Genomic DNA, 24,913 nt, shown 5'->3' with positions numbered 1-24,913 from the left:
TGGGTAGCCTTTCCCTTCTCTAGGGGATCTTCCCAACCCAGGGATCAAACCCAGTTCTCCCACAATGCAGGCAGATTCTTTACCAGCTGAGCCACAAGGGAAGCCCAAGAATACTGCAGTGGGTAGCCTATCCCTTCTCCAGGGGATCTTTCCGACCCAGGAGTTGAACTGGGGTCTCCTGCATTGCAGGTGATTCTTTATCAATTGTATCAGGGAAGCCTCGTGGTAAAGAACCCACCTGCTAATGCAGGAGACATAAGAGATGTGGTTTCAATCCCTGAGTTGGGAAGATCCCCTGGAGGAGGGCATGGCATCCCACTCCAGTATTCTTGCCTGGAGAATCCCATGGACAGAGGAACCTGGTGGGCTAAAGTCCATAGGGTCACAAAGAGTCAGACATGACTGAAGCGACTTAGCATGCATAGAATGCATATTCCAAAATATATCTGGAACATATATCACATGAAATATTCTGCTGCTAAAGTAAACCATCAAACACCACTCCACTGTGCCATGATAGGTAGACAAGAGATGAATTTTGAGATCATTCAGAGAAAATCTTCAGGAAAGGGAATAGGTGAGGGAACATGTTTTAAGTGAAATAAGCGAGACAGAAAAAAAAAAAAATACTGAATGGTATCATTTATATGTGGAATCTTCAAAAAGAAAAAAAAAGAAAATTCATAGAAACATAAAGTAGATAACTGGTTACCAGGGGCTTAATGGTGGAGAAATAGGGAGAAGCTGGTAAAAGGGTACAAACTTTTCAGCTATAAGATGGATGAGGTCTGAGACTTGCCCAGCGGTTCAGTGGTTAAGACTCTGTGCCTCCAATGCAGGGGGCACGGGTTCAATCCCTGGTGATGAAACTAAGATCCCATGTGCCGTGTGGAATGGCCCCCCAAAACAGATGGATCAGGCCTGAGGATCTAATGTAAAACATGGTGACTGTAGTCAATAACACTGTACTGTATTGTTGAAATTTGCAAAGAGAATAGAACCCTCAAAAGATAAATATGTGTGGTGATGGATGTGTTAATTAACCAGATGGGGGGAATCCTCTCACAATGTGTATGTCTCTCAGACCATCATGATATATGTTTAAGCTATCGTCAGGTTTTGTTACTGGCTTATTCAACTTCAATGTTGAATAAACCAAGAAATATATACAATTTGTTTCCAAGGAAAATGAGATTTGACTTTTGAATAGGAATTTGGGGGTTATCTGGGACCCCACTTGCCAGCACCATGGGCTTGCCTCATTGGAGCTGATCCCCTGCTTCTGATCTTGGTGGCCACATTACACCCATCTGCTAATCAGGCCTTTGCCCTTTCTGTGTTGCAGTGCCCTGGTTTCCAAGAACCATTCAGGAACTCGACAACTTTGCCAACCAGGTTCTCAGCTATGGAGCTGAACTGGATGCAGATCACCCGGTGAGCCCGTGGCCCCACCCATGAGGCTCCCTAAGTTCCTCCCTCCACCCCCTCCACCCCCTTTCAGCAATGTGTCTTTGTTTGCTTGTACGACAAACATTTATTGAGTGTCTACTTAGACATCATCATTATCATGGTTATCTTTGAAGCAAATACAGATCACCATCCAGAAACTATTATTTATTTATCATATATGTATGTAAGGGATGTGTATTCATACATGCACAAAAACACACATGCACATATGTAAATCACCTTTACTTCTGATTTGGTCCTACCACAGAGGTTTAAATCAAATGCTTGGGCAACACTAAACTACTAACAACTCCACCAGGTACAGTGGGGCAGTGGGGGGTGGTGATCTGGAACTGGATTTCAAAGCCTGAGAACAGCCATATAAGGAAGCAAGAGGCTCTATGAGCTGAGGGAATAGCATATGCAAAGGCTCAGAGTCCTGAAAAGTATCTGGAATATTTGGACATGAATCTCAGCAAACTCCAAGAGATGGTAAAAGACAGGGGAGCCTGGCGTGCTGAAGTCCATGGGGCGCAAAGAATCGGAAACAACTCAGTTACTGAACAACAACAACAATATTTGGGGAATGGCTGAGTTGATGTATAGGCATGAGGGTGAGAGTGTCAGGAGATGAAGCTGGGCGGTGGGTTATGGTCAGATTTTAAAAGATCTGATGTATCAGATAGAACATTTGACTGTATCCTGTATCCATTCATATTTTTAAGTAGATGACCAAGGTTGGAGTCTTATTCTCCTTTTTAGGGCAGAGGACTCTAGAAGGAGCAGCCTTCTAGAGGCTGAGAAGCAAGGCTTCTAGAGGTGAGAAATGCCACCATCGTGTTGACTGTCATTTACTCTCCAACCAGGCAGATGGTTCCTCAATCTTTAAACGACTTGGAGGCTGTTTTCATTAGCGATGGTTACTGTAACTCACTTAGAGCCTCTGCATTTTATCAGGACTCTGTTTCTCCTCTGTCTCAGCTATGTGGTCTTTACAGCTGAGCAGGTTGTGAACTTGCTCTTCACAAAGGCTCTTTTCAGTAAGCAAAGCTGATGTTCCCATTGTACTGACTGAGTGACTGAGGCACAACAAAAGTAAATGACTTCCCTAAGTCATCCTAAACTTTGGATCCTTCACCTCTTTCATCTGTGCTCATAGTACCTGAGGACAGAAGTCTAACCAGTGTCAGAAATTCAGGCCCTTTCACAGAGATGAAGAGCAAACTATTTGGGCAGGCTAGCCTTTTAAAATATGAACAGTTGTTGCTTGTTCCAGTTCAAATAGTAACCCCCTTAGAGTGGACTCAAAAGTGCAGAAAACCGTGAGGAAGAATATGAAGATCATCCCTAATCTTAGTTATTTCTCTTTTTCTCTTGGTTCTATTCTGCATTTTTTTTTTAACATGGAGAAGGTGTTTTATAAGCAGAAGCAAAAGTGAATTTCCCCCAGCTCCTATACTTCAAAACAGAAAAAAAAAATCACCTGTTATACTGTCTAAAATCATCAATATTTTATTAATTTATTTATTTAGACACATGTGAGTACACATGGCGCTTCCCAGGTGGTGCAGTGGTAAAGAATCTGCCTGCCAAATGCAGGAGATGCAGGAGACTCGGGTTCGATCCCTGAGTTGGGACGATCGCCGGAAGTAGGAAACGACAGCCCACTCCAGTATTCTTACCTGGGAAACCCCTTGGACAGAGGAGCCTGGAGGGCTACCGTCTGTGGGGCCACAAAGAGTCGAACACGACTGAGCATGCGCGCACACAGCATGAATATACATATTTTAAGTCAGTGCTATCATGTCCTAACCCGCCCCCAACAGGAAGCTTGTAGGAGGTTTCAGTCTTTTAGTCTTAGGATGATTCGGCAGTGAATCCTCCTGCCTGTGCATCTTTATGTGAACTTCCCAGAGCTTCTTTGATTCTTATTTGTGAAATTATTTAAGGATAGAAACTGGATTTCGGGCTCCTCATATCTATTACTTAAACACCTGCTCCCTGCAAAAACTAGAGGTAAAGTTGCAGCATTTGGAATCTCGTCCCATCTTCCTGGGTAGAAAGCAGCCGAGTGGAGCCCGGGAAGAGGGGGCACACAAGGAGATGCTCTACATGCCCCCCATGACACGTCTGGGGCAGACCCACTTTGCTGCCTGCCCAGGGAGATGAGCATCTCCAAAGACTCCATTTCTCAGAAATGCTGTCGGGCCACCCTGACCCCGTCCCTGGGATGTTTTCTCCTCTTCCCAAGCTCCCCACCTCCCGCTCGGCTCCGTGTCCCTTCCGCCGGCCACGTGCTGGCTCCCTCGGAGCAACGGGGTAAGAGGCCAGTCCTCAGAAACGGCCCGTTCCCTCTCCTTACCCTCGTGTCTCCTCAGAGGCACTCGGGGCTGGTCTTAAAACTCCCTGGAATTCATTTTCATTACAGACCCAGCCCACGTCTTTGGCTCCCTGGCCTCTCCGTGTCATGCTTTTTATCATAAAAATGCGATTTATCAGGTACACGGTCCCCCTGACAAGGAGGCCAGGCTCTCTGTGTTCCTTTCTGTGACTTTTCATCAGATCTGGGGAACTGGCGGGCCAAGGACAGAGTAAACCCTCCAGGGTGCTTCCCCGCAGCCTCCAGCCCTGCAGGGCCTGGCCTCGCCGCGAGGGGTGGCTCGGGCGTTCTTCCCGAAAGGACCCTCTGTTCCTCCCGGTCCCCTGGTGTTCAGACTGACCCCCTGCCCTTGGCAGTGTCCACTGACACCTGACCCAGCATCTCACTCTTGGGCTTTCAAAACAGCCCCTTGAGAAAAGAGGACAAGGAAGACTTGTTCCCAAAATGCAGGGTAGAGGGCACCTGCCTTTCAGCAGGAATGTGGAAGGGGCCAGCTCACCTGCCTTCTTCTCCCAGCTCTCTCCCGCCTTCCCCCTCACCCCACCTTCCTTCCACAAACATTGATTAAGCAAATAACATCCACAGCTAATGTTTCTCCAGTGAGGACTGTATGCCAGATGCTGTGCTGAATGCTTTACCCACATTTTCAAAATTTCAATGTTATAACCTCCCTGGGAGGATTGAATTCTCTCATTTTCAGAGGAGACAACTCAGACGAGCAGGCTGTGTGGCCTCACATGTATGTGGACTGTGTCCCAGGCTGGAGAGGAAAGGGGCTGGAAATGATTAGTGAGACCTGGTTCCTTCTGCCCTCCACAGGCCTTCGGTCATGGGGTAGAGCAGGGAGGGGTGTCCAATTTTCCCAAACGGATGCCAGAGGGGGCTAGGATACAGCCTCGCAGGCGGAATTCAAATGGGTCTAGTTATTGTTTTTTAGATCATGAATTAATTTGGTTGCTTTGGGTCTTGTGGGATCTAGTGCCCTGACCAGGGATCAAACTGGGGGGCCCCCTGCATTGGGAACAGAGTCTTAGCCACTGGGTCACCAGGGAAGTATCCCAAATTGGTCTGTTTGATCCCCGTTTCTAAAATGGACTCTCCTTTCTCTGACATCTCCCAGCCTCTGTGCTCCTGTTCATGTCATTTCCTTTCTCTGGGATATTTTTTCTTATCCTCTCACTTCTTTGCCTGCTGGCAAACCTGTCTTTTCATCTTAAGGCCCAGCTCACATACCTTGGCCTCCCTAAAGCCTTCCTCCTGAGCACTTTCTCCTGGTCAAGTTTTTTATACTGATGCTGCAGAACTAGGTGCACTGAGTTTTATACTCTGAACACAGTATCAGCTCGAAATAAATTCATTGCCTCAGAGGACTTCTTTAATGGTCATATGCACAGTTCTTAAATTGTAGTCTTTGAAAAAAATTCTCATGATCAAGGAATAAAGTCTGTATTCCAGACTCTCATTTTAAGCATCTATAAGTTCCATTATCTCACTAGAAGGTTTGGAAAATCCTATAAAAATGAAACCCATTCAACCTCATGTTCCTTAAATTTATTTACCCATGGAACCCCCTTTTCATGGAATACCTAGCAACACCATCTTGAATGGTAGTGTTCCATGGAACATAGTTTGAGTTCAGTTCAGTTCAGTTCAGTCACTCAGTTGTGTCTGACTCTTTGAGACCCCATAAACCGCAGCACGCCAGGCCTCCCTGTCCATCACCAACTCCCGGAGTCCACCCAAACCCACGTCCATTGAGTCGATGATGCCATCCAACCATCTCATTCTCTGTCGTCCCTCAATTCTCCTCCTGCCCTCAATCTTTCCCAACCTCAGGGTCTTTTCCAATGAGTCAGCTCTTCGTATCAGGTGGCCAAAGTACTGGAGTTTCAGCTTCAAAATCAGTCCTGCCAATGAACACCCAGGACTGATCTCCTTTAGGATGGACTAGTTGGATCTCCTTGCAGTCCAAGGGACTCTCAAGAGTCTTCTCCAACACCACAGTTCAAAAGCATCAATTCTTCATTTGGTAAAATCGTAACACACAAAGTATATGATTAAACATCAGATTTAAAGAGATAGTACATACTATCAGTTCTAAGGTCCCTGTGGACTAGAATGGTTTGGGAGGACTTCTGGAAAGAGGGAGATCTGAGGTGAGCCCTCTAGTAACAAGGTCAATAGTTGCTGTTCAGTTGCTAAGTCGTGTCTGACTCTTTGCAACCCCATGGACACCAGGCTTCCCTGTCTTTCACTGTCTCCTGGAGTTTGCTCAGATTCATGTCCATTGAGTCCATGACACCATTCAACCATCTCATCCTCTGCTTCCCTCTTCTCCTTTTGCCTTCAATCTTTCCCAGCCTCAGGGTCTTTTCCAGTGAGTCGGCCCTTCCCATCAGGTGACCAAAGTATTGATCAAGAGGGCCAAATGCTTATCATATGACCCCCAAATCTCTATGAATTAACCCAGTAAAAGTTCATTTCCAGTGTAGGTCAAAAGGGAAGTTTCCTCTCACACTCCTGCAGAGATCAAGTCTCCTTCGATCTAGCAGCGGCACCCTCATCTGGGTCCTGGGAGCCGTCTCCATTCTGCCAGGCATGGGAGAATTGCTCCTGGGAGGTATTTATGGTCCAGGATGAAAGGTGACTCACATCCCTTCACTTCAGTTCCACTGCCTGCAGCTCAGTCACAGGGTTGCTACTCCCTGAAAAAGAGACCAGGAACAGTGGTTTAGTAATGCTGTCTGAAAGCAAAAGGGCTCAGATCTTGGGGACCATCAGCAGCCTCTGCCACATAGACCCTAACCCCATAGGTCCCTCTTCCAGTTTTCCTGGCACCTGTTGATGCTGCTGCTAAGTCGCTTCAGTCGTGTCTGACTCTGTGCGACCCCATAGATGGCAGCCCACCAGGCTCCCCCATCCTTGGGATTCTCCAGGCAATAACACTGGAGTGGGTTGCCATTTCCTTCCCCAATGCATGAAAGTGAAAAGTGAAAGGGAAGTCACTCAGTCGTGTCCAACTCTTCGCAACCCCATGGACTGCAGCCTATCAGGCTCCTCCATCCATAGGATTTTCCAGGCAAGAGTACTGGAGTGGGGTGCCATCACCTTCTCCATCCTGGCACCTGTACCTGCTTCTAAACTGAAGATCTGCATGAGGCGAGGCTTTCTGGTGGGGAAAGCATTAGCCAATACAACTGCTTGTCTGTGTCTCTTTCTACTTCTTGATTTAAATCTCTCAAATTACTTTTCAGTATTTCCAGAACATAGATGCTGAGTTTCCCTGCTCTCCAAGAAGAGCCTTGCTCTTTCCTGAAAGCAGGACTATCTTTCTAATACTTCTCTTTCCCTTTTCCTTTGCCCATCCAACCTTCTCCACCCCAGGGTCCTGTCAAGGTCTGTTCTAAGGATCAGTCAGAGAGTTGAGTCATCAAAGACTCCTTGTGCTTGTACTAAGCTGCTCTGTCAAAGCATAACTTTTAAAAAGTTAAAAACAACTGTCACACAGGTAGATAGTAAACATCTCTCAAAGATCTATGAACTCTGGAGTAAGGGAATCAATAACATGACAAGGACAGTGCAAAGGAAGATATAAGAGATGAAAACATATGGTCATTGAAAAATGGGATGCTAGAATGAGATTACAAAGATGGGTACACATGATTAATGTCCTATAAAACAATAAAGTCACAACCACGAGTGCTTTCTGTTGGACAGAAGTCATTTGCAACTTGATCATAAAATAAATGTTTTGCAACTTAAAGGTCCGTCTAGTTAAGGCTATGGTTTTTCCTGTGTATGGATGTGAGAGTTGGACTGTGAAGAAGGCTGAGCACCGAAGAATTGATGCTTTTGAACTGTGGTGTTGGAGAAGACTCTTGAGAGTCCCTTGAACTGCAAGGAGACCCAACAAGTCCATTCTGAAGGAGATCAGCCCTGGGATTTCTTTGGAAGGAATGATGCTAAAGCTGAAACTGCAGTACTTTGGCCACCTCATGTGAAGAGTTGACTCATTGGAAAAGCTGGAGGGATTGGGGGCAGGAGGAGAAGGGGATGACAGAGGATGAGATGGCTGGATGGCATCACTGACTCGATGGACGTGAGTCTGAGTGAACTCCAGGAGTTGGTGATGGACAGGGAGGCCTGGCGTGCTGCGATTCATGGGGTCGAAAATAGTTGGACACGACTGAGCGACTGAACTGAACTGAATCTTCTTTAAGGGCTTCCCCGGTGGCTCAGCGGTAAATAGTCTGCCTGGAATTCCAGAGACAAAGGTTTGATCCCTAGGTCAGGAAGATCCCCTGGAGGAGGGCATGGCAACCTCCTCCAATATTCTTGACTGGAGAATCCCATGGAAGAGAGGAACCTGGCAGGCTACATTCTACAGTGTTGAAAACAGTCAGACATGACTGAAGTGACTTAGCATGCATGCATTCTTTCTATAAGTCAGCCCTACTGAAGCAAAATCATACTATTCAACACCCCAAGTAAAAAAATTGCTGAGATTAAGGTGAGAGATTCCAGGTGGACTGCGGGTGATGTTACGACTTTGCATGCTGTAGACTTCTCTCACCATCGTCCCATCCACTATGCCTCTCTTCTGCCTCCCCCCACCACTCTTTCACCAACAATATATTTTGCTGTCAAAACATACTTGGTTACATGCAGTGCAACCAAAATTGCTGCTATTAGCTTAATTGAGACAGGGTGATTATAAATAAATTATATGCAGTCCTACCGAAATTGCTGCTATTAGTCCAAATTGAGATGGGATGATTAGTCATCACCAACTGTAGCTTAATTCAGAGTGTCTTCTGCGTGGTCACAGAGCCCTGTGGCCACCTGGCAGCCCAGGGGATGCAAGGCCAAATGCCTGAGAGGTGGGCTTCCAGGCTGCAGATCTCTTTTGCTGGTAACAAAACAAAAGTCTGTGCTGCCTAGTTGGCAGGGTTCCTTTGAACATTGATAATGGACTTCTTAGAAACTTGAAGTTGGAAAAGACCATAGTTAGAAAACTTGCCATATAGAAAATTTTTATAAAATATTAGTATACCTAATTATATAAATAACATATAATAATATATAAAATATTATGCAATATAAAATATAGTATTATATTTGGATGTGTTGATATAGCTCACTGTATAAATCTTCTGTCCATTCCCATAATGATTTGAGATGGGTTTTTAATATTATTTTACCTTTTTTCTAATTATAAAAGGGGTAGAGATAAATTGGGCTTCCCCAGTGGCTCAGCAGTAAAGAATTCGCCTGCAGTGTAGGAGACGCTGGTTCAATCCCTGGGTCAGGAAGATCCCCTGGAGGAGGGTGTGGCAACCCACTCCAGTATTCTTGCCTCGTGAATCCTGCGGACAGAGAAGCCTGGTCGCCTGTAGCCCATATGTTTGCAAAGAGTTGGACACAGCTGAAGTGACTGAGCATGCATGCCAAGATAAATTTTCAAGTCGGGATTAACATATGTTGTTGTTGTTTAGTCACTACATTGTGTCCAGCTCTTTTGTGATGACCTGTCTCTTTTGTGATGGTAGCCCGCCAATCTCCTCTGTCCAGGCAACTGGAGTGGGTTGCCATTTCCTTCTCTATGGGAGCTTCCCGACCTAGGGATTGAACCTGTGTCTCCTGCATTGGCAGGCAGATTCTTTTCCACTGAGCCACCAGAGACTGACATATACACACTGCTATATATAAAATAGATAACTAACAAGGACCTACTATATAGCACAGGGAGCTATACTTAATATTTTGTAATAACCTATAAGGGGAAAATCTGAAAAAGATATGTATGTATATTTATTCAGTTATACATATATATAAATGTATAACTGAATCATTGTGCCATATACCTGAAATTAACATGATATTGCAAATCAGTTGTACTTCAAATAAATAAATAAAAATGAAACAATAAAATAAACCCAAATGCAAAAAAAAAAAAAAAAGGAAGGAAAAAGAAACCCACATTCACAGTAAAAAAAAAATACTGTGTATTTTTACACATTAAAAATACATTTAGAAGCCTAAGTGGCACGGAAGAATAAGAGTTCCCATTTCATACCATTGATTGGATTTGGGTGTATTTATTCTATCATTGTTTTTGTTCTATTTAAATAATCCCTCTGACATAGTTGCTACCTATTGGAATACAATGTTATATTAAGCTTTTTTTTTTTTTTTAATTGGTGGAGAAATCTTTAAACTACCTAGACAAAATACATTGAAGGTAAAAGAAAAATAAGCCCAATGGTAGGAGAAATTGTCATGGGCATCCCATTCTGGAGACATCATAATAAAGTGGAAATCCACCGGTTAAGCGAATTTGAATTCTTCACTCCTCTCCCTGGGTAACTATCTCAGACTTCAAACCACATCTCACCACCTGGCCAGGACAGGAAAACCCAAGTGGAGGTGCTGTTTCTGCAGTTAAGGGCCCCTTGGCAAATGGCTCTATGGGCTTCACTTTCTGTATATCTACATCAAAATATAAAAATAGATATTCTCCAAGGCAACTTTACAAGTGCCTATGCTTTGTATTTAGGGACAGGGAAAAGCCATGGCCATTAAACAGGACTTGTAGTGAGGATGACTGTAAGTCAAGCATTAATGACTGACAAGCATTAAGGTTAAATTTTGAGTCTTTAAGTTTGGAGATGTGTTCTTCATTTAGCCCAGTAGACAGTTTCCTCAAAGTGTTTGTTAGCGCTGCTTGGAAATAAAATGATAGAATCCAATTTTCTTTAATTTATTTTTATTTATTTATTTTTGGACACACCACAGGGCATGTGGGATTTTCCCTGACCAGGGACCGAGCCCTTGGCCCCTGCACTGAAAGTATGGAGTCTTAACCCGTGCACTGCCAGGGAAGTCCAGTTTTCTTACTGTATTGTCCCAAAGCAACTTACTTTCATCCAGAAGAACTGGGTCTAGCAGTAGTTTTAAGTTTTCAGATTCCTAAGCTTTCCTGCTTGTAGTTAATGATTTAAAATCATTCAGTGCTTGAGGGAAAACACTATAGTTATACTTTGTGATAACTATTTAATGGAATCTTTTCTAAGCTGAATAACTGCTTAATTTGAGATTTAGTTTTGGAGTGAAAAACTAAATAATATGGAAATTTTACTTTACTTTTTCAGTGGGAAACATTTAGATTTTTCTTTTTCTCAAAAAAAGAACTATAAATATCCTAGGAAACAAACTAGGGAACTTCTTTCTCCCCTTCCTTTCTCTCCCCCTCTATTTATCCCTCCCTCCGCCTTATCCTTTTCTTCCTTGTCTATTTTAACAAGTGTTGGTGGTTCTTTCCATATGCCAAACAGACTCTGTATGCTATGGATACTCAAGTGAAACTACATTATATACATGGACCCCTGGTTCTTTGGAATTACTGGTGGAGTTGGGTTTTATAAAACAGTTCAGTTCAGTCGCTCAGTCGTGTCCGACTCTTTGCAACCCCATGAATCGCAGCACGCCAGGCCTCGCTATCCATCACCAACTCCCAGAGTTCACTCAGACTCATGTCCATCGAGTCAGTGATGCCATCCAGCCACCTCATCCTCTGTCATCCCATTCTCCTCCTGCCCCCAATCCCTCCCAGCATCAGAGTCTTTTCCAGTGAGTCAACTCTTCGCATGAGGTGGCCAAAGTACTGGAGTTTCAGCTTTAGCATCATGAACACAATAACCAACCAACCAATCAAGTGAAGCAGAAAACAATATCTGAAAGTCAGAGAATACTTATCCTTTAAAAAGAGTCTTTAAGTATTACTCTCCATGGCATAAACCTTTGTTGTTGATTCATTAATGCCTTGGTTTGGAGGGATGGTGGGACATAGAAATTGCAAGCTAAAGTGATGGATGGTACGGTTTATTGGTAGATGCTTGGAGGGAACAAAGCAAGGTTCTAGAGTGATGACACTGATATCTTGTTTAACTAAAATACAGATTACAATCAAATTTTTTTGGAAAATGGTCTTTTTTCTAGCTTTTTTGAAATATAATTGGCATACAGCATCATGTAAGTTTGGACTTACAACCTACTGATTTGATATGTGTGCATATTTTAAAATGATTGCCATATGTGATTACTATATATATTGTAATATGATTACCATATGTAAGGTCAGTTAACACCTCTATCTTCTCACATAATTACCATTCTTTTCCTGTGGTGAAAACATTTAAGATCTACTCTCTTATCAGCTTTCAAGTATAAAGAGTAGTATTTTAACTATAGTCATCATCCTGCACATTAGATCCCTAGAACTTGTTCATCTTGTAACTTGAAGTTTGACCCTTTAACCAACAGCTCCCTGTTTCTCCCACTCTCCTCCTCTGGCAACCACCAATTTACTTTCTGCCTATGAATTTGGCCTTTTTAGATTCCACATATAAGTGATGTCATACAGTACTTGGTCTTTCTCTAACTTATTTCACTTAGTAAAATGCTCTCAAGTTCCACCCATGTTGTCAGAAGGTTTTTCCTTCTCTTTGTATATATGTACCACATTTTCTTTATCCATTTATCTGTCAGCGAACACTTCATTTATTTCTGTATCTTGACTGTTTGAATGGGGATGCAGTGGACATAGAGGTGCAGGTACCTCTCTAAGAGTGAGTTTATTTCCTTTGGATATATACATACAAGTAGGATTGCTGGATCATATAGCAGTTCCATTTTTAATTTTTTGAGGAACCTCTGTACTGTTTTCCAAAGTAGTTATACCAATTTACATTCCCATCAGTAGTACACAAAGGGTTCCTTTTCTCCACATTCTTGCCAACACTCATCTTTTTGATAATCAGATCAGATCAGTCACTCAGTGTTGTCCGACTCTTCGCGACCCCATGAATCGCAGCACGCCAGGCCTCCCTGTCCATCACCAACTCCTGGAGTTCACTCAGACTCACGTCCATCGAGTCAGTGATGCCATCCAGCCATTTCATCCTCTGTCATCCCCTTCTCCTCCTGCCCCCAATCCCTCTAACAGATATGAAGTAATAGCTCATTGTGATTTTAGTTTCATCTTACTGATGATTAGTAATGTTGAGCATCTCTTCATGTACCTGTTGGCCATTTGTATATCTTCTTTGGAAAAATGCCTGTTCTGATCCTCTGACTATTTTTAAATCAGACTATTTGATTTTTGTCTATTGTTTGAGTTTCTTGTATATTTTGGATATTAATTCCTCAGCTGATGAAGAGTTTGCAAATATTTTCTCCTATTTTATTGACTGCCTTTTCATTTGGTTAATTGTTCCTTTTGCTGTGCAGAAGCTTTTCTGTTTGATGTAGTCCCACTTACTTACTTTTGCTTTTGGTGTCATATTCAAAAATTCATTTTCTAGGCCAAGGTCAAGGAGCAATCCTGAGAAAGAACAAAGCTAGAGGAATGACATGCCCTGATTTCAAGCTATATTACAAAGCTATAGCAATCAGAACATTTTAATATGGGCATAAAAACAGACAGATGAAGTAATGGGACAGATTAAGAGCCTGGAAATAGACTCATGCACATATAGTCAACTAGTGTTTGATAAGGGAGTGAAGAATACTCAATGGGAAAGGATAGTCTCTTCCGTAGATGGTGTTGGGAAAACTGGACATTCATACGCAAAAGAATGAAATTAGACCCTGTCTTACACCACTCAAAAAATGAACTTGAAATGCATTAAATTAAGACCTGAAATGATAAAACTCCAAGAAGAAAACATAAGGAAAATGTCCTTTTAACCAATTGGGATCATCTCCAACTCTAAGATGTGACCTCCCCCAACCCTCGACGCTGAAAGACACACTTGGCCTCTTTTCATTCAGAAATGTTTACAAATTGCTGGGGAAAGGCTGCCTGCAAGTCAGCCTCAGAGGAGAAACTAGTATCCTGTTTATGCCCTGGGGCAGAATCTTAGTTAGTCAGGCCCCTGCCAAGTTGTAAAGGTTGATATTTCCTGAAGTGAAGTGAAAAGAGTATGGAACTGAGTGATTCAAATCCTAACTTTACTGGACTGCTCTTCTCTGAACCACTGTTTATTCTGGAAAGAAAGGGATCATCACACTGGTTTACCTTACATGTTTCTTGTGAGAGTTATAAACTCCTAGCATGCACAGACTGGCACATAATAGACACTGAGTAAATGGTATTTTTAAAGATTGCAATACCAGTAAGCGTTTACCTGTTAGTCTGTTAAGAAGTTAGGAGACAGTGCTGGACTCATACCATTGGTCAGGACTTGAGTGGCTGTTGTCTATCTTCTTCCTAGACATTTACCCTAAGAACTCTGCCTAATTTAGCACATTTATAGATTAGAAATGCTATAGATGAGATTTCTTTAAAACCCAGACACCATTTGTGCTTAGGAATCCCAACGCAGAGCTCGCATTGAATTGAAAGCGTGGCTAGTAATGTGTCACTCATGATATCTTATGGGACAATTTATGCTCAGATTAACTGAGACTTTATTTTCAGAGTATAATCAGGGGAAGGCGAGATGAAGTGTCAGTGGTCAAAGGCCTCCATTCAAAGCATGTGTAGATAGGCCAGGTTTCAAAGCCTGAAGAAATAAAGTGTCTCCTTTCTTCCCAGGGATTTAAAGATCCTGTATACCGAGCAAGACGGAAGCAATTCGCTGACATTGCCTACAACTATAGACAGTAAGTCTGCTCTGTGTGTTGGTGGGGGATGGGGAGAAGACCATACTCTCCTTTGCCCAAAGTTGGAAAATACCAGCTTGGAGAATCCTTCCCTCTGTGTATGTTTGTGTACGTTTAAATCCTCCCTTTAATAACACACATTTAAAAATTCACCACGAGATAAAACAATATTACCCCCTACACCAGGGCCCAGCTCTCTCCCAAGCTTTGTTGTGTAATTACGCAGTGACATCTGACATAATTATAAAAGGCCTCAGTCCTGAATAAAAGAGCCTCTGGTGTTTCTGCATTAAACCGGGAAAAAGGAGAAAGAAGTATTTACATTCAAGAAGGAGTTGGCTGCTTTACTGAATTAGTGAATCATTGGAGGTTTCAGGAGAGCCAAGCCTCAGGGTTCTACTTTTATCTGATCTGACCCAGATGCGAAGGGCAATTTTAGAATGAGTTTATTTTTTTCTCTCTGGGATTCTGCCAGATTTTAGCCAGAGGAAAATGCAAATATTAAATGTTATTTGGGAAGAGAATTGTTTTGCTATTTTGAGTTCTTGGGAACTACAGAAATGCTCCCATGAGAAACTTAGTGTTTCGGGACCTGAGCTCCATTCCTGAGTTAAGGGTTTGAGAAAAGACGTGCTCAAGAAGAAACATACAGGGTTTAGAACATGAGGTGATGGGACTTTAACAGCTTTGCTAGAATATGGGGAAGATAAAGGAGATGCTAACGCTTTGTATACAGAATAAAAACGACCTTCACAAGGGAAAGGCTTCCAGAGAAAATTTCTTTATCTGAATGAATCCTGGTAGTAGAAAGATCCAGAACAGTGCTGACCTTAGTCATGTCTAGACCCAGCTGGACTTTGGCTTGTGGCAAGCAGGAATCACAGAATGTGGTGACCTCTCTCCCGTGTCCCCATCATGACCCCAGCATGGTCAGGTGGACACATCAGACACAGACAAGAGTCCTTCTTCAGATAGTCAATAATAATAGGTCATTTTTAATCTCCTTGTTATGTCTGGGGCTTTGCTAAATGCTTAATGTGCATAATTTCATTTAGTCTTAATAATAACTCCCCATTTTTCAGATGAAAAAACTAAAGCTTTAGAATATCCCAGTAAATAACTTGCCAAAGTCATAGAACTGGAAGGTGGCAGAGCCTGGTTTTGAACTCAGGCTTTTTTAACCACAAAGTCATTCTCAACCACTTCCTTGAGTGTCTGGGGAGTCTCCAAGTCAGGAGACCACACTTCTCCTGATGTCCAAGGAGCTGCTTACGGGGTGCATTCACTCCTTCTTGGCTGTTGGGACTTGAGGGGGAGAAACTCAAACCACCTCTTTTCCATAAAAATATTATACCTGGTGAATAAGTGTGGAATTGGTTGAATGCCTCATGATTCTGGATGATCATGAGTTAAACTGGCTACTGAAACCCATCCAGAGATGGCTGGTACTCAAAGGCACACCAGGTATTTTCAGGCAGTTTTATACCTCATGTTCAGTTCAGTTCAGTTCAGTTTAGTCACTCAGTCGTGTCTGACTCTTTGTGACCCCATGAACCGCAGCACGCCAGGCCTCCCTGTCCATCACCAATGGCCAGAGTCTTCCCAAACTCATGTCCATTGAGTCAGTGATGTCATCCAACCATCATTTGTTATCCCCTTCTCTTCCTGCCCTCAATCTTTCCCAGCATCAGGGTCTTTTCAAATGAGTCAGCTCTTCGAATTAGGTGACCAAAGTATTGGAATTTCAGCTTCAACATCAGTCCTTCCAATGAACACCCAGGACTGATCTCCTTAAGGATGGACTGGTTGGATCTCCTTGCAGTCCAAGGGACTCTCAAGAGTCTTCTCCAACACCACAGTTCAAAAGCATCAATTCTTCGGTGCTCAGCTTTCATTGGAGAAGGCAATGGCACCCCACTCCAGTACTCTTGCCTGGAAAATCCTATGGACGGAGGAGCCTGGTAGGCTGCAGTCCATGGGGTTGCTAAGAGTAGGACACGACTGAGTGACTTCACTTTCACTTTTCACTTTCATGCATTGGAGAAGGAAATGTCAACCCACTCCAATGTTCTTGCCTGGAGAATCCCAGGGACGGGGGAGCCTGGTGGGCTGCCGTCTATGGGGTCGCACAGAGTCAGACACGACTGAAGTGACTTAGCAGCAGCAGCAGCAGCTTTCATTATAGTCCAACTCTCACATCCATACATGACCACTGGAAAAACCATAGCCTTGACTAGATGGACCTTTGTTGGCAAAGTAATGTCTCTGCTTTTGAATATGCTGTCTAGGTTGGTCATAACTTTTCTTCCAAGGAGTAAGCGTCTTTTAATTTCATGGCTACAGTCACCATCTGCAGTGATTGTGGAGCCCCCCCAAAATAAACTCAGCCACTGTTTCCACTGTTTCCCCATCTATTTCCCATGAAGTGATGGGACCGGATGCCATGATCTTAGTTTTCTGAATGTTGAGCTTTAAGCCAACATTTTTACTCTCCTCTGTCACTTTCATCAAGAGGCTCTTTAGTTCTTCACTTTCTGCCATCAGGGTGGTGTCATCTGCATGTCTGAGGTTATTGATATTTCTCCCGGCGATCTTGATTCCAGCTTGTGCTTCTTCCAGCTCAGCGTTTCTCATGATCTACTCTGCATACAAGTTAAATAAGCAGGGTGACAATATACAGCCTTGATGTACTCTTTTTCCTATTTGGAACCAGTCTGTTGTTCCATGTCCACTTCTAACTGTTGCTTCCTGACCTGCATACAGGTTTCTCAAGAGGCAGGTCAGGTGGTCTGGTATTCCTATCTCCTTCAGAATTTTCCAGTTTATTGAGAGCCACACACTCAAAGACTTTGGCATAGTCAATAAAGCAGGAGTAGATTTTTTTCTGGAACTCTCTTGCTTTTTCTGATCCAGCAGATGTTGGCAATTTAATCTCTGGTTCCTCTGCCTTTGTAAAACCAGCTTGAACATCTGGAAGTTCACGGTTCACGTATTGCTGAAGCCTGGCTTGGAGAATTTTGAGCATTACTTTACTAGCGTGGAAGATGAGTGCAATTGTGCAGTAGTTTGAGCATTCTTTGGCATTGCCTTTCTTTAGGATTGAAATGAAAACTGACCTTTTCTAGTCCTGTGGCCACTTCTGAGTTCCAAATGTGCTGGCATGTTGAGTGCAGCACTTTCAAAGCATCATCTTTTAGGATTTAGTGAAGTGAAATTCACTTCATGTAGTGCTTTCACCTCGTGTAGTGAGGTGAAATTAAAAGACACTTGCTCTTTGGAAGAAAATATATGACAAACCTAGACAGCATATTAAAAGGTAGAGACATTGCTTTACCAACAAATGTCCATCCAGTGAAAGCTATGGTTTTTCCATTAATCAAGTATGGATGTGAGAGTTGGACTGTAAAGAAAGCTGAGCACTGAAGAACTGATGCTTCTCAACTGTAGTGTTGGAGAAGACTCCTGAGAGTCTCTTGGATAGCAAGGAGATTAAACCAGTCAATAATAAAGGAAATCGGTCCTAAATATTCATTGGAAGGACTGATGCTAAAGCGGAAACTCCAATACTTTGGAAAAGACCCTGATGCTGGGAAAGATTGAAGGCAGAAGGAGAAAGGGATGACAGAGGGTGAGATGGTTGGATAGCATCACTGACTAGATGGACAGGAGTTTGAGCAAATGCCGGGAGTCGGTGAAGGTTAGGGAAGTATGGCATGCTCCAGTCCATGGAGTCACAAAGAGCTGGACATGACTGAGTGACTGAACTGAATAGTGAAGTGAAAGTCACTCAGCCGCATCCAATTCTTTGTGATCCCATGAACCTCCCAGGCTCCTCTGTTTATGGAATTCTCAAGGCAAGAATGCTGGAGTGGTTTGCCATTCCCTTCTCCAGGGGATCTTTCCAACCCAGGGAACAAACCCATGTCTCCCACATTGCAGGCACATTCTTTACCAGCTGAGGTACCAGGGAATCACCTCATATAGATGAACCCCAAATGGTTAAGTGATGTACTGAAGGGCATATCTCTCATTAGGGACTGAACTTGTCCTCCAATTTAAAGCCTGTTTCTGACCTCATCTCCGCTCATCTCTTTTGAACTTCTGATGCTGTTTTCCATCCCTTCCTTCTTTGCTTTTGTCTTTTATCTCAACATCTGTTACAGTTGATTCTCATTCTTTGAAGGTTACTTGCTTACATTGATTTGAGACCCCTGCAAACACAAGGGATTTCCACACTCACCCCCAGATATGTGCAGAGCAAGGAAAAATGTGAGTCTCCTGATGCATCAGTTCCCAACTGAGGTCAAACAAGGCAACACTGCCTTGTTGTTTCGGCTTTTCTACTGTAAACAAGTGTTTCTTTTGCGGTCTCTTTAGAGCCATGTTTGTTGACTTTTTGTTCTTTTGGTTGGTAATTTTGTTGTTTAAAATGGCCCTCCAGCATAGAGCTGAAATTCTGTCTCATGGTCTTGAGTACAGGATGGCTCTGACATGCCTAATGGGAAAAATGTGTGTTCGATATGCTTCCTTCAGGACTGGGCTGTAGTGCTGCTGGCTGTGAGTTCAGTGTGAATGAATTAACCATACATTAAGTAAGGTGTCTTTAAACAAAGGTACATGCAAGACAAGGTTGGGATTATGAGTTGAAAATGTGATCTGGGTCCTGCATTTCACATAGGAGCAGCGGTTCAGTGTTCACTTACTCAGAGTTCATGGTGTCTTGATGGAACAGAACTTCTGTCAGTAAGGAGAATAAACTCTGTTCTGCTCTCTGAAGGTTTCCTTCCTTCCTTCCTCCTCCTTCAGGCTTCATCTGTCTCCTCTGGCCTCCTCCTCCTACCCCAGAAATCATCATGCCTTTCAAGACCCAGTTTTGACCCTCTTCCTTGGGCTCTGCCAGCCTCCATGCCAAACAGCCCCACATTCTGGCCTCTAGCACCTTCCCAGTCATCCTCCCACATGGAGGTCAAAATCCTGCCCCTTGAGTCATAGACTCACAGGATCAGTTGATCCAATGTGTTTACTCTCTTCCAGGACACATGCCAAGAGCAAGACCAACAAACTCCATATCCTCTGGGGATTATTGAGAAAGACAGACAATGACAGAAAGAACAATACATGCGATCCGTATGACCAAAGTCAAAACACGGGTGTCACAAGGCCATATAATTAGGAACTTTAATTCTGACTGGAGGGTATTGGTTAGAGGAAGTGACATTTAGACTGAGAACTGAAGATGGAGTAGGAGTTTATCAGCCCAAGAGAATGAGGAAAGTGAACGGGAGGGTAGGTATGGTTAAAACAGGACTTTTGTTGTAAGATGTATATTTGGGTCCAGAACTGAATTACTGGAGGCAGTCAGAAAGCAGCTAAACCCTGTTAGCAACCTCTTCTTGGCCCATCCACCATGGGATGCTCTGGCTCCTCCCTAAGAATATTTAGCAAAAGTCTTAAAACATCAGTTTGAAGAGGCGCTGTCAAATTACTCTTGTGTTTAGGGGTACCAAATTATTTGCCTTGGTAATGATTACATGTATGGGGACTTGGTGTAAAATAAGACTGAGTGAGGAAGCTGATACTTTCCTGGACTATAGGTGCTGGATTATTTTGAATGCCATCTTTGGTTGATGGAATAATTCAAAACCAGTATCTTCTCCTTAAAATACGGTTTTGTTTTTGTTTAATTTTTTTTGGAAGAGAGATCCCAATGGGCTGAAATCTTATTTCAAGCTAAATTGACAATTTTTATTTCAAGCCAAATTAATACTTTCCCTCAAATATCTTGGTTTATTTTACTTCATGAGATCATAGTTTGGTAAAATAATTGATGATATATTCAAAGACTGAGGATCTTGTGTAACCTAGGTCTCTTGGTAGAAGAAGATGGAAGCAAATGTGCAGAATTTAATTCCTAAGTAGACCATGGATGGATAGAGGAGCCTAGCAAGGTCACGTGATTTAGTGACTAAACAACAATAAATATTCCCAGAACATCATGGGTGTTCAATAAATATTTGTTGAATGAATACACAAACCTAGGAGACCCTATGACAGTAGAGATTCAAAGTACCAAGTCAAAGATGGAGCTAGGGATTGTGTCTAGAACCACTTAGAAGGCAGCTGCTGCAGAGTTTGATTGTTTCTGGAGTGGGGCTTAAACTTTAGAATTTTATCAAAGAATATGCTAAATGGACTATAAGAATTTTTATCTTTTAGCCACAATTGAACTGAAACAAAAGGGGTGTTTTATTGGCTCCTATAAGTACAAAGTGTAAAGGGAATAGTTGAGGTGGATCTAGGACTCCACATCTCATTCTCCTTCCTTCCCCCTGACTCTGGTGTCCTCTGTAGTGACCTTGCTCTGAGGCACTGGCCTTATCTCTCTCAGAAGTGAACCTAGCACCTCTAGGCTGACACCACAATCTGGCCAAAGGTTCTATCTCTTTTCAACAGAATCAACAAAAGTTCTTTCACTGAGTCTCATTGGCTCTGATCAGGAAATGGGCCTATCTCTCAGCCAATCACTGTGGCCAGGGAAATGAGACACTCTAATAGGCCAGGCCTGGTCACATGCCCCCTCTGAAGGTAGGAAGGGTGGAGTCTCCTTTTACTTGAACCTGCAGACCGAGAGGGGAGAAGGGTTCTTTACTGGAAGAATGGGAATGGGTATGGAACTCTGGAACAGCAAATGTCAACCGAGGGGATATCTCATTGCCTAGTATGTTACAATCTCCTGAAAATTTGTTGCTCTTATAGCAGAGACTTTGCTTTCTAAATGAGAATCTGTTACAGTGATAATTTCCAACTATCCAATGGTATTGTTTGTCAGCACCAGTGTTAGGTACTTTATACATAGCATTTCACTTACCTCTCCCCCATACCCTCCAAAGAGTTACTTGTTATTAGCCCATGTCCTGGCTGTATAGGTTCAGAGAGGTTTACTAAATTGCCTGAGGCTACTCAGTCAATGGCAGAACAAAGTCTACTTACCTCTGACCTTTTCCAAAGCCTATTTTTTCTCTTTGTCAGCACTTAACCCCTGAAACAATGGTGCCTCTGTAGGCAGGTCTTCCATGGTGTTCTTTTCACAGTTCCAACACCATTATAGACCCTCTGGGCTTTTAATTCTTAAAGAAAAATTGGTCTTTTCCCCCTACCCTCTGCCCATCATTTCATGGCACATAACAGTGACTTTGCTTTAATGTCTTTGGAAGAGCTACAACTCTGAAAGGGCAAGAGGGACCTAGTTTCAAGCCTGAAGACGATCTATAATTCTAAGGTAAACAGTCTTGCCTTGTCCCAGACACTGTGTACCCTGTTAGGAAACAGGCCAGCAGCCCAGAGAACAGTCATGGGCCTTTGAAGTCAGGCTTTGTTTGGTTTTCATTTTTTGCTGTTCAGAATATGGCTCACTCTTAGCTGGTTTTCAAAAGGACCTTTTGAACTAATGACGCTTGGATAATAGAGTGTCACCTGGGAGTATATTGGAATTCAGAAGCCTGGGCTCTCCCCTCCCTCACAGGTTCAGGATATGAGGGGTTCAGTTCAGTTGCTCAGTCGTGTCCGACTCTTTGTGACCCCATGAATTGCAGCACGCCAGGCTTCCCTATCCATCACCAACTCCAGAGTTCACTCAAACTCACGTCCATTGAGTTGGTGATGCCATCCAGCCATCTTATCCTCTGTCGTCCCCTTCTCTTCCTGCCCCCAATCCCTCCCAGCATCAGAGTCTTTTCCAATGAGTCAACTCTTCGCATGAGGTAGCCAAAGTACTGGAGTTTCAGCTTTAGCATCATTCCTTCCAAAGAACACCCAGGACTGATCTCCTTTAGAATGGACTGGTTGGATCTCCTTGCAGTCCTAGGGACTCTCAAGAGTCTTCTCCAGCACCACAGTTCAAAAGCATCGATTCTTCGGCACTCAGCTTTCTTCACAGTCCACCTCTCACATCCATACATGACCAATGGAAAAACCATAGCCTTGACTAGACGGGCCTTTGTTGGCAAAGTAATGTCTCTGCTTTTGAATATGCTATCTAGGTTGGTCATAACTTTCCTTTCAAGGAGTAAGTGTCTTTTAATTTCATGGCTGCAGTCACCATCTGCAGTGATTTTGGAGCTCAGAAAAATAAAGTCTGACACTGTTTCCACTGTTTCCCCATCTATTTCCCATGAACTGATGGGACCAGATGCCATGATCTTCGTTTTCTGAATGTTGAGTTTTAAGCCAACTTTTTCACTCTCCTCTTTCACTTTCATCAAGAGGCTTTTTAGTTCCTCTTCACTTTCTGCCATAAGGGTGGTGTCATCTGCATATCTGAGGTTATTGATATTTCTCCCGGCGATCTTGGTTCCAGTTTGTGCTTCTTCCAACCCAGCGTTTCTCATGATGTACTCTGCATAGAAGTTAAATAAACAGGGTGACAATATACAGCCTTGACGTACTCCTTTTCCTATTTGGAACCAGTCTGTTGTTCCATGTCCAGTTCTAACTGTTGCTTCCTGACCTGCATATAGGTTTCTCAAGAGGCCAGTCAGGTAGTCTGGTATCCCATCTCTTTCAGAATTTTCCACAGTTTATTGTGATCCACACAGTCAGAGGCTTTGGCATAGTCAATAAAGCAGAAGTAGATGTTTTTCTGGAACTCTCTTGCTTTTTCGATGATCCAGTGGATGTTGACAATTTGGTCTCTGGTTCCTCTGCCTTTTCTAAAACCAGCTTGAACATCTGGAAGTTCATGGTTCACGTATTGCTGAAGCCTGACTTAGAGAATTTTGAGCATTACTTTACTAGTGTGTGAGATGAGTGCAATTGTGCAGTAGTTTGAGCATTCTTTGGCATTGCCTTTCTTTGGGATTGGAATGAAAACTGACCGTTTCCAGTCCTGTGGCCACTACTGAGTTTTCCAAATTTGCTGGCATATTGAGTGCAGCACTTTCACAGCATCATCTTTCAGAATTTGAAATAGCTCAACTGGAATTCCATCACCTCCACTAGCTTTGTTCGTAGTGATGCTTTCTAAGGCCCACTTGACTTCACATTCCAGGATGTCTAGCTCTAGGTCAGTGATCACACCATCGTGATTATCTTGGTCGTGAAGATCTTTTTTGTACAGTTCTTCTGTATATTCTTGCCACCTCTTCTTAATATCTTCTGTTTCTGTTAAGTCCATACCATTTCTGTCCTTTATCGAGCCCATCTTTGCATGAAATGTTCCCTTGGTATCTCTAATTTTCTTGAAGAGATCTCTAGTCTTTCCCATTCTATTGTTTTCCTCTATTTCTTTGTATTGATCACTGAAGAAGGCTTTCTTGTCTCTTCTTGCTATTCTTTGGAACTCTGCATTCAGATGCCTATATCTTTCCTTTTCTCCTTTGCTTTTCGCTTCTCTTCTTTTCACAGCTATTTGTAAGGCCTCCCCAGACAGCCATTTTGCTTTTTTGCATTTCTTTTCCATGGGGTTGGTCTTGATCCCTATCTCCTGTACAGTGTCACGAACCTCCATCCATAGTTCATCAGGCACTCTATCTATCAGATCTAGGCCCTTAAATCTATGTCTCACTTCCACTGTATAATCATAAGGGATTTGATTTAGGTCATACCTGAATGGTCTAGTGGTTTTCCCTACTTTCTTCAATTTCAGTCTGAATTTGGCAATAAGGAGTTCATGATCTGAGCCACAGTCAGCTCCCGGTCTTGTTTTTGCTGACTGTATAGAGCTTCTCCATCTTTGGCTGCAAAGAATATAATCAATCTGATTTTGGTGTTGACCAAATCCATGGTAGAGTCTTTTCTTGTGTTGTTGGAAGAGGGTGTTTGCTATGACCAGTGCGTTCTCTTGACAGAACTCTATTAGCCTTTGCCCTGCTTCATTCCATACTCCAAGGCCAAATTTGCCTGTTACTCCAGGTGTTTCTTGACTTCCTACTTTTGCATTCCAGTCCCCTATAATGAAAAGGACATCTTTTTTGGGTGTTAGTTCTAAAAGGTCTTGTAGGTCTTCATAGAACCGTTCAACTTCAGCTTCTTAAGTGTTACTGGTTGGGGCATAGACTTGGATTACCATGATATTGAATGTTTTGCCTTGGAAATGAACAGAGATCATTCTGTGGTTTTTGAGATTACATCCAAGTACTGCATTTCAGACTCTTTTGTTGACCATGATGGCTACTCCATTTCTTCTAAGGAATTCCTGCCTGCAGTAGTAGATATAATGGTCATCTGAGTTAAATTCACCCATTCCAGTCCATTTTAGTTTGCTGATTCCTAGAAAGTTGACGTTCACTCTTGCCATTTCCTGTTTGACCACTTCCAATTCGCCTTGATTCATGGACCTAACATTCCAGGTTCCTATGCAATATTGCTCTTTACAGCATCGGACCTTGGTTCTATCACCAGTCACATCCACAACTGGGTATT

The 24,913-nt window shown here is 43.0% G+C and overlaps 1 protein-coding gene across 1 annotated transcript in view; it reads left to right on the top strand.

Annotated features, from left to right (window-relative positions):
• The window catches only part of PAH (phenylalanine hydroxylase), a 90,505-nt gene that overhangs the window by 44,986 nt on the left and 20,606 nt on the right, over positions 1-24,913 (top strand). Inside the window, exons 4-5 of the mRNA XM_061417111.1 lie at positions 1,346-1,434; positions 14,427-14,494. Of these exons, the coding sequence (XP_061273095.1) occupies positions 1,346-1,434; positions 14,427-14,494 (157 nt within the window). The remainder of the gene's footprint in view (positions 1-1,345; positions 1,435-14,426; positions 14,495-24,913) is intronic.

The sequence above is a fragment of the Bos javanicus genome, chromosome 5 (genome assembly GCF_032452875.1).
Source record: "Bos javanicus breed banteng chromosome 5, ARS-OSU_banteng_1.0, whole genome shotgun sequence".
NCBI classification, from domain to species: domain Eukaryota; kingdom Metazoa; phylum Chordata; class Mammalia; order Artiodactyla; family Bovidae; genus Bos; species Bos javanicus.
This window is presented reverse-complemented; position numbering and strand designations above follow the sequence as displayed.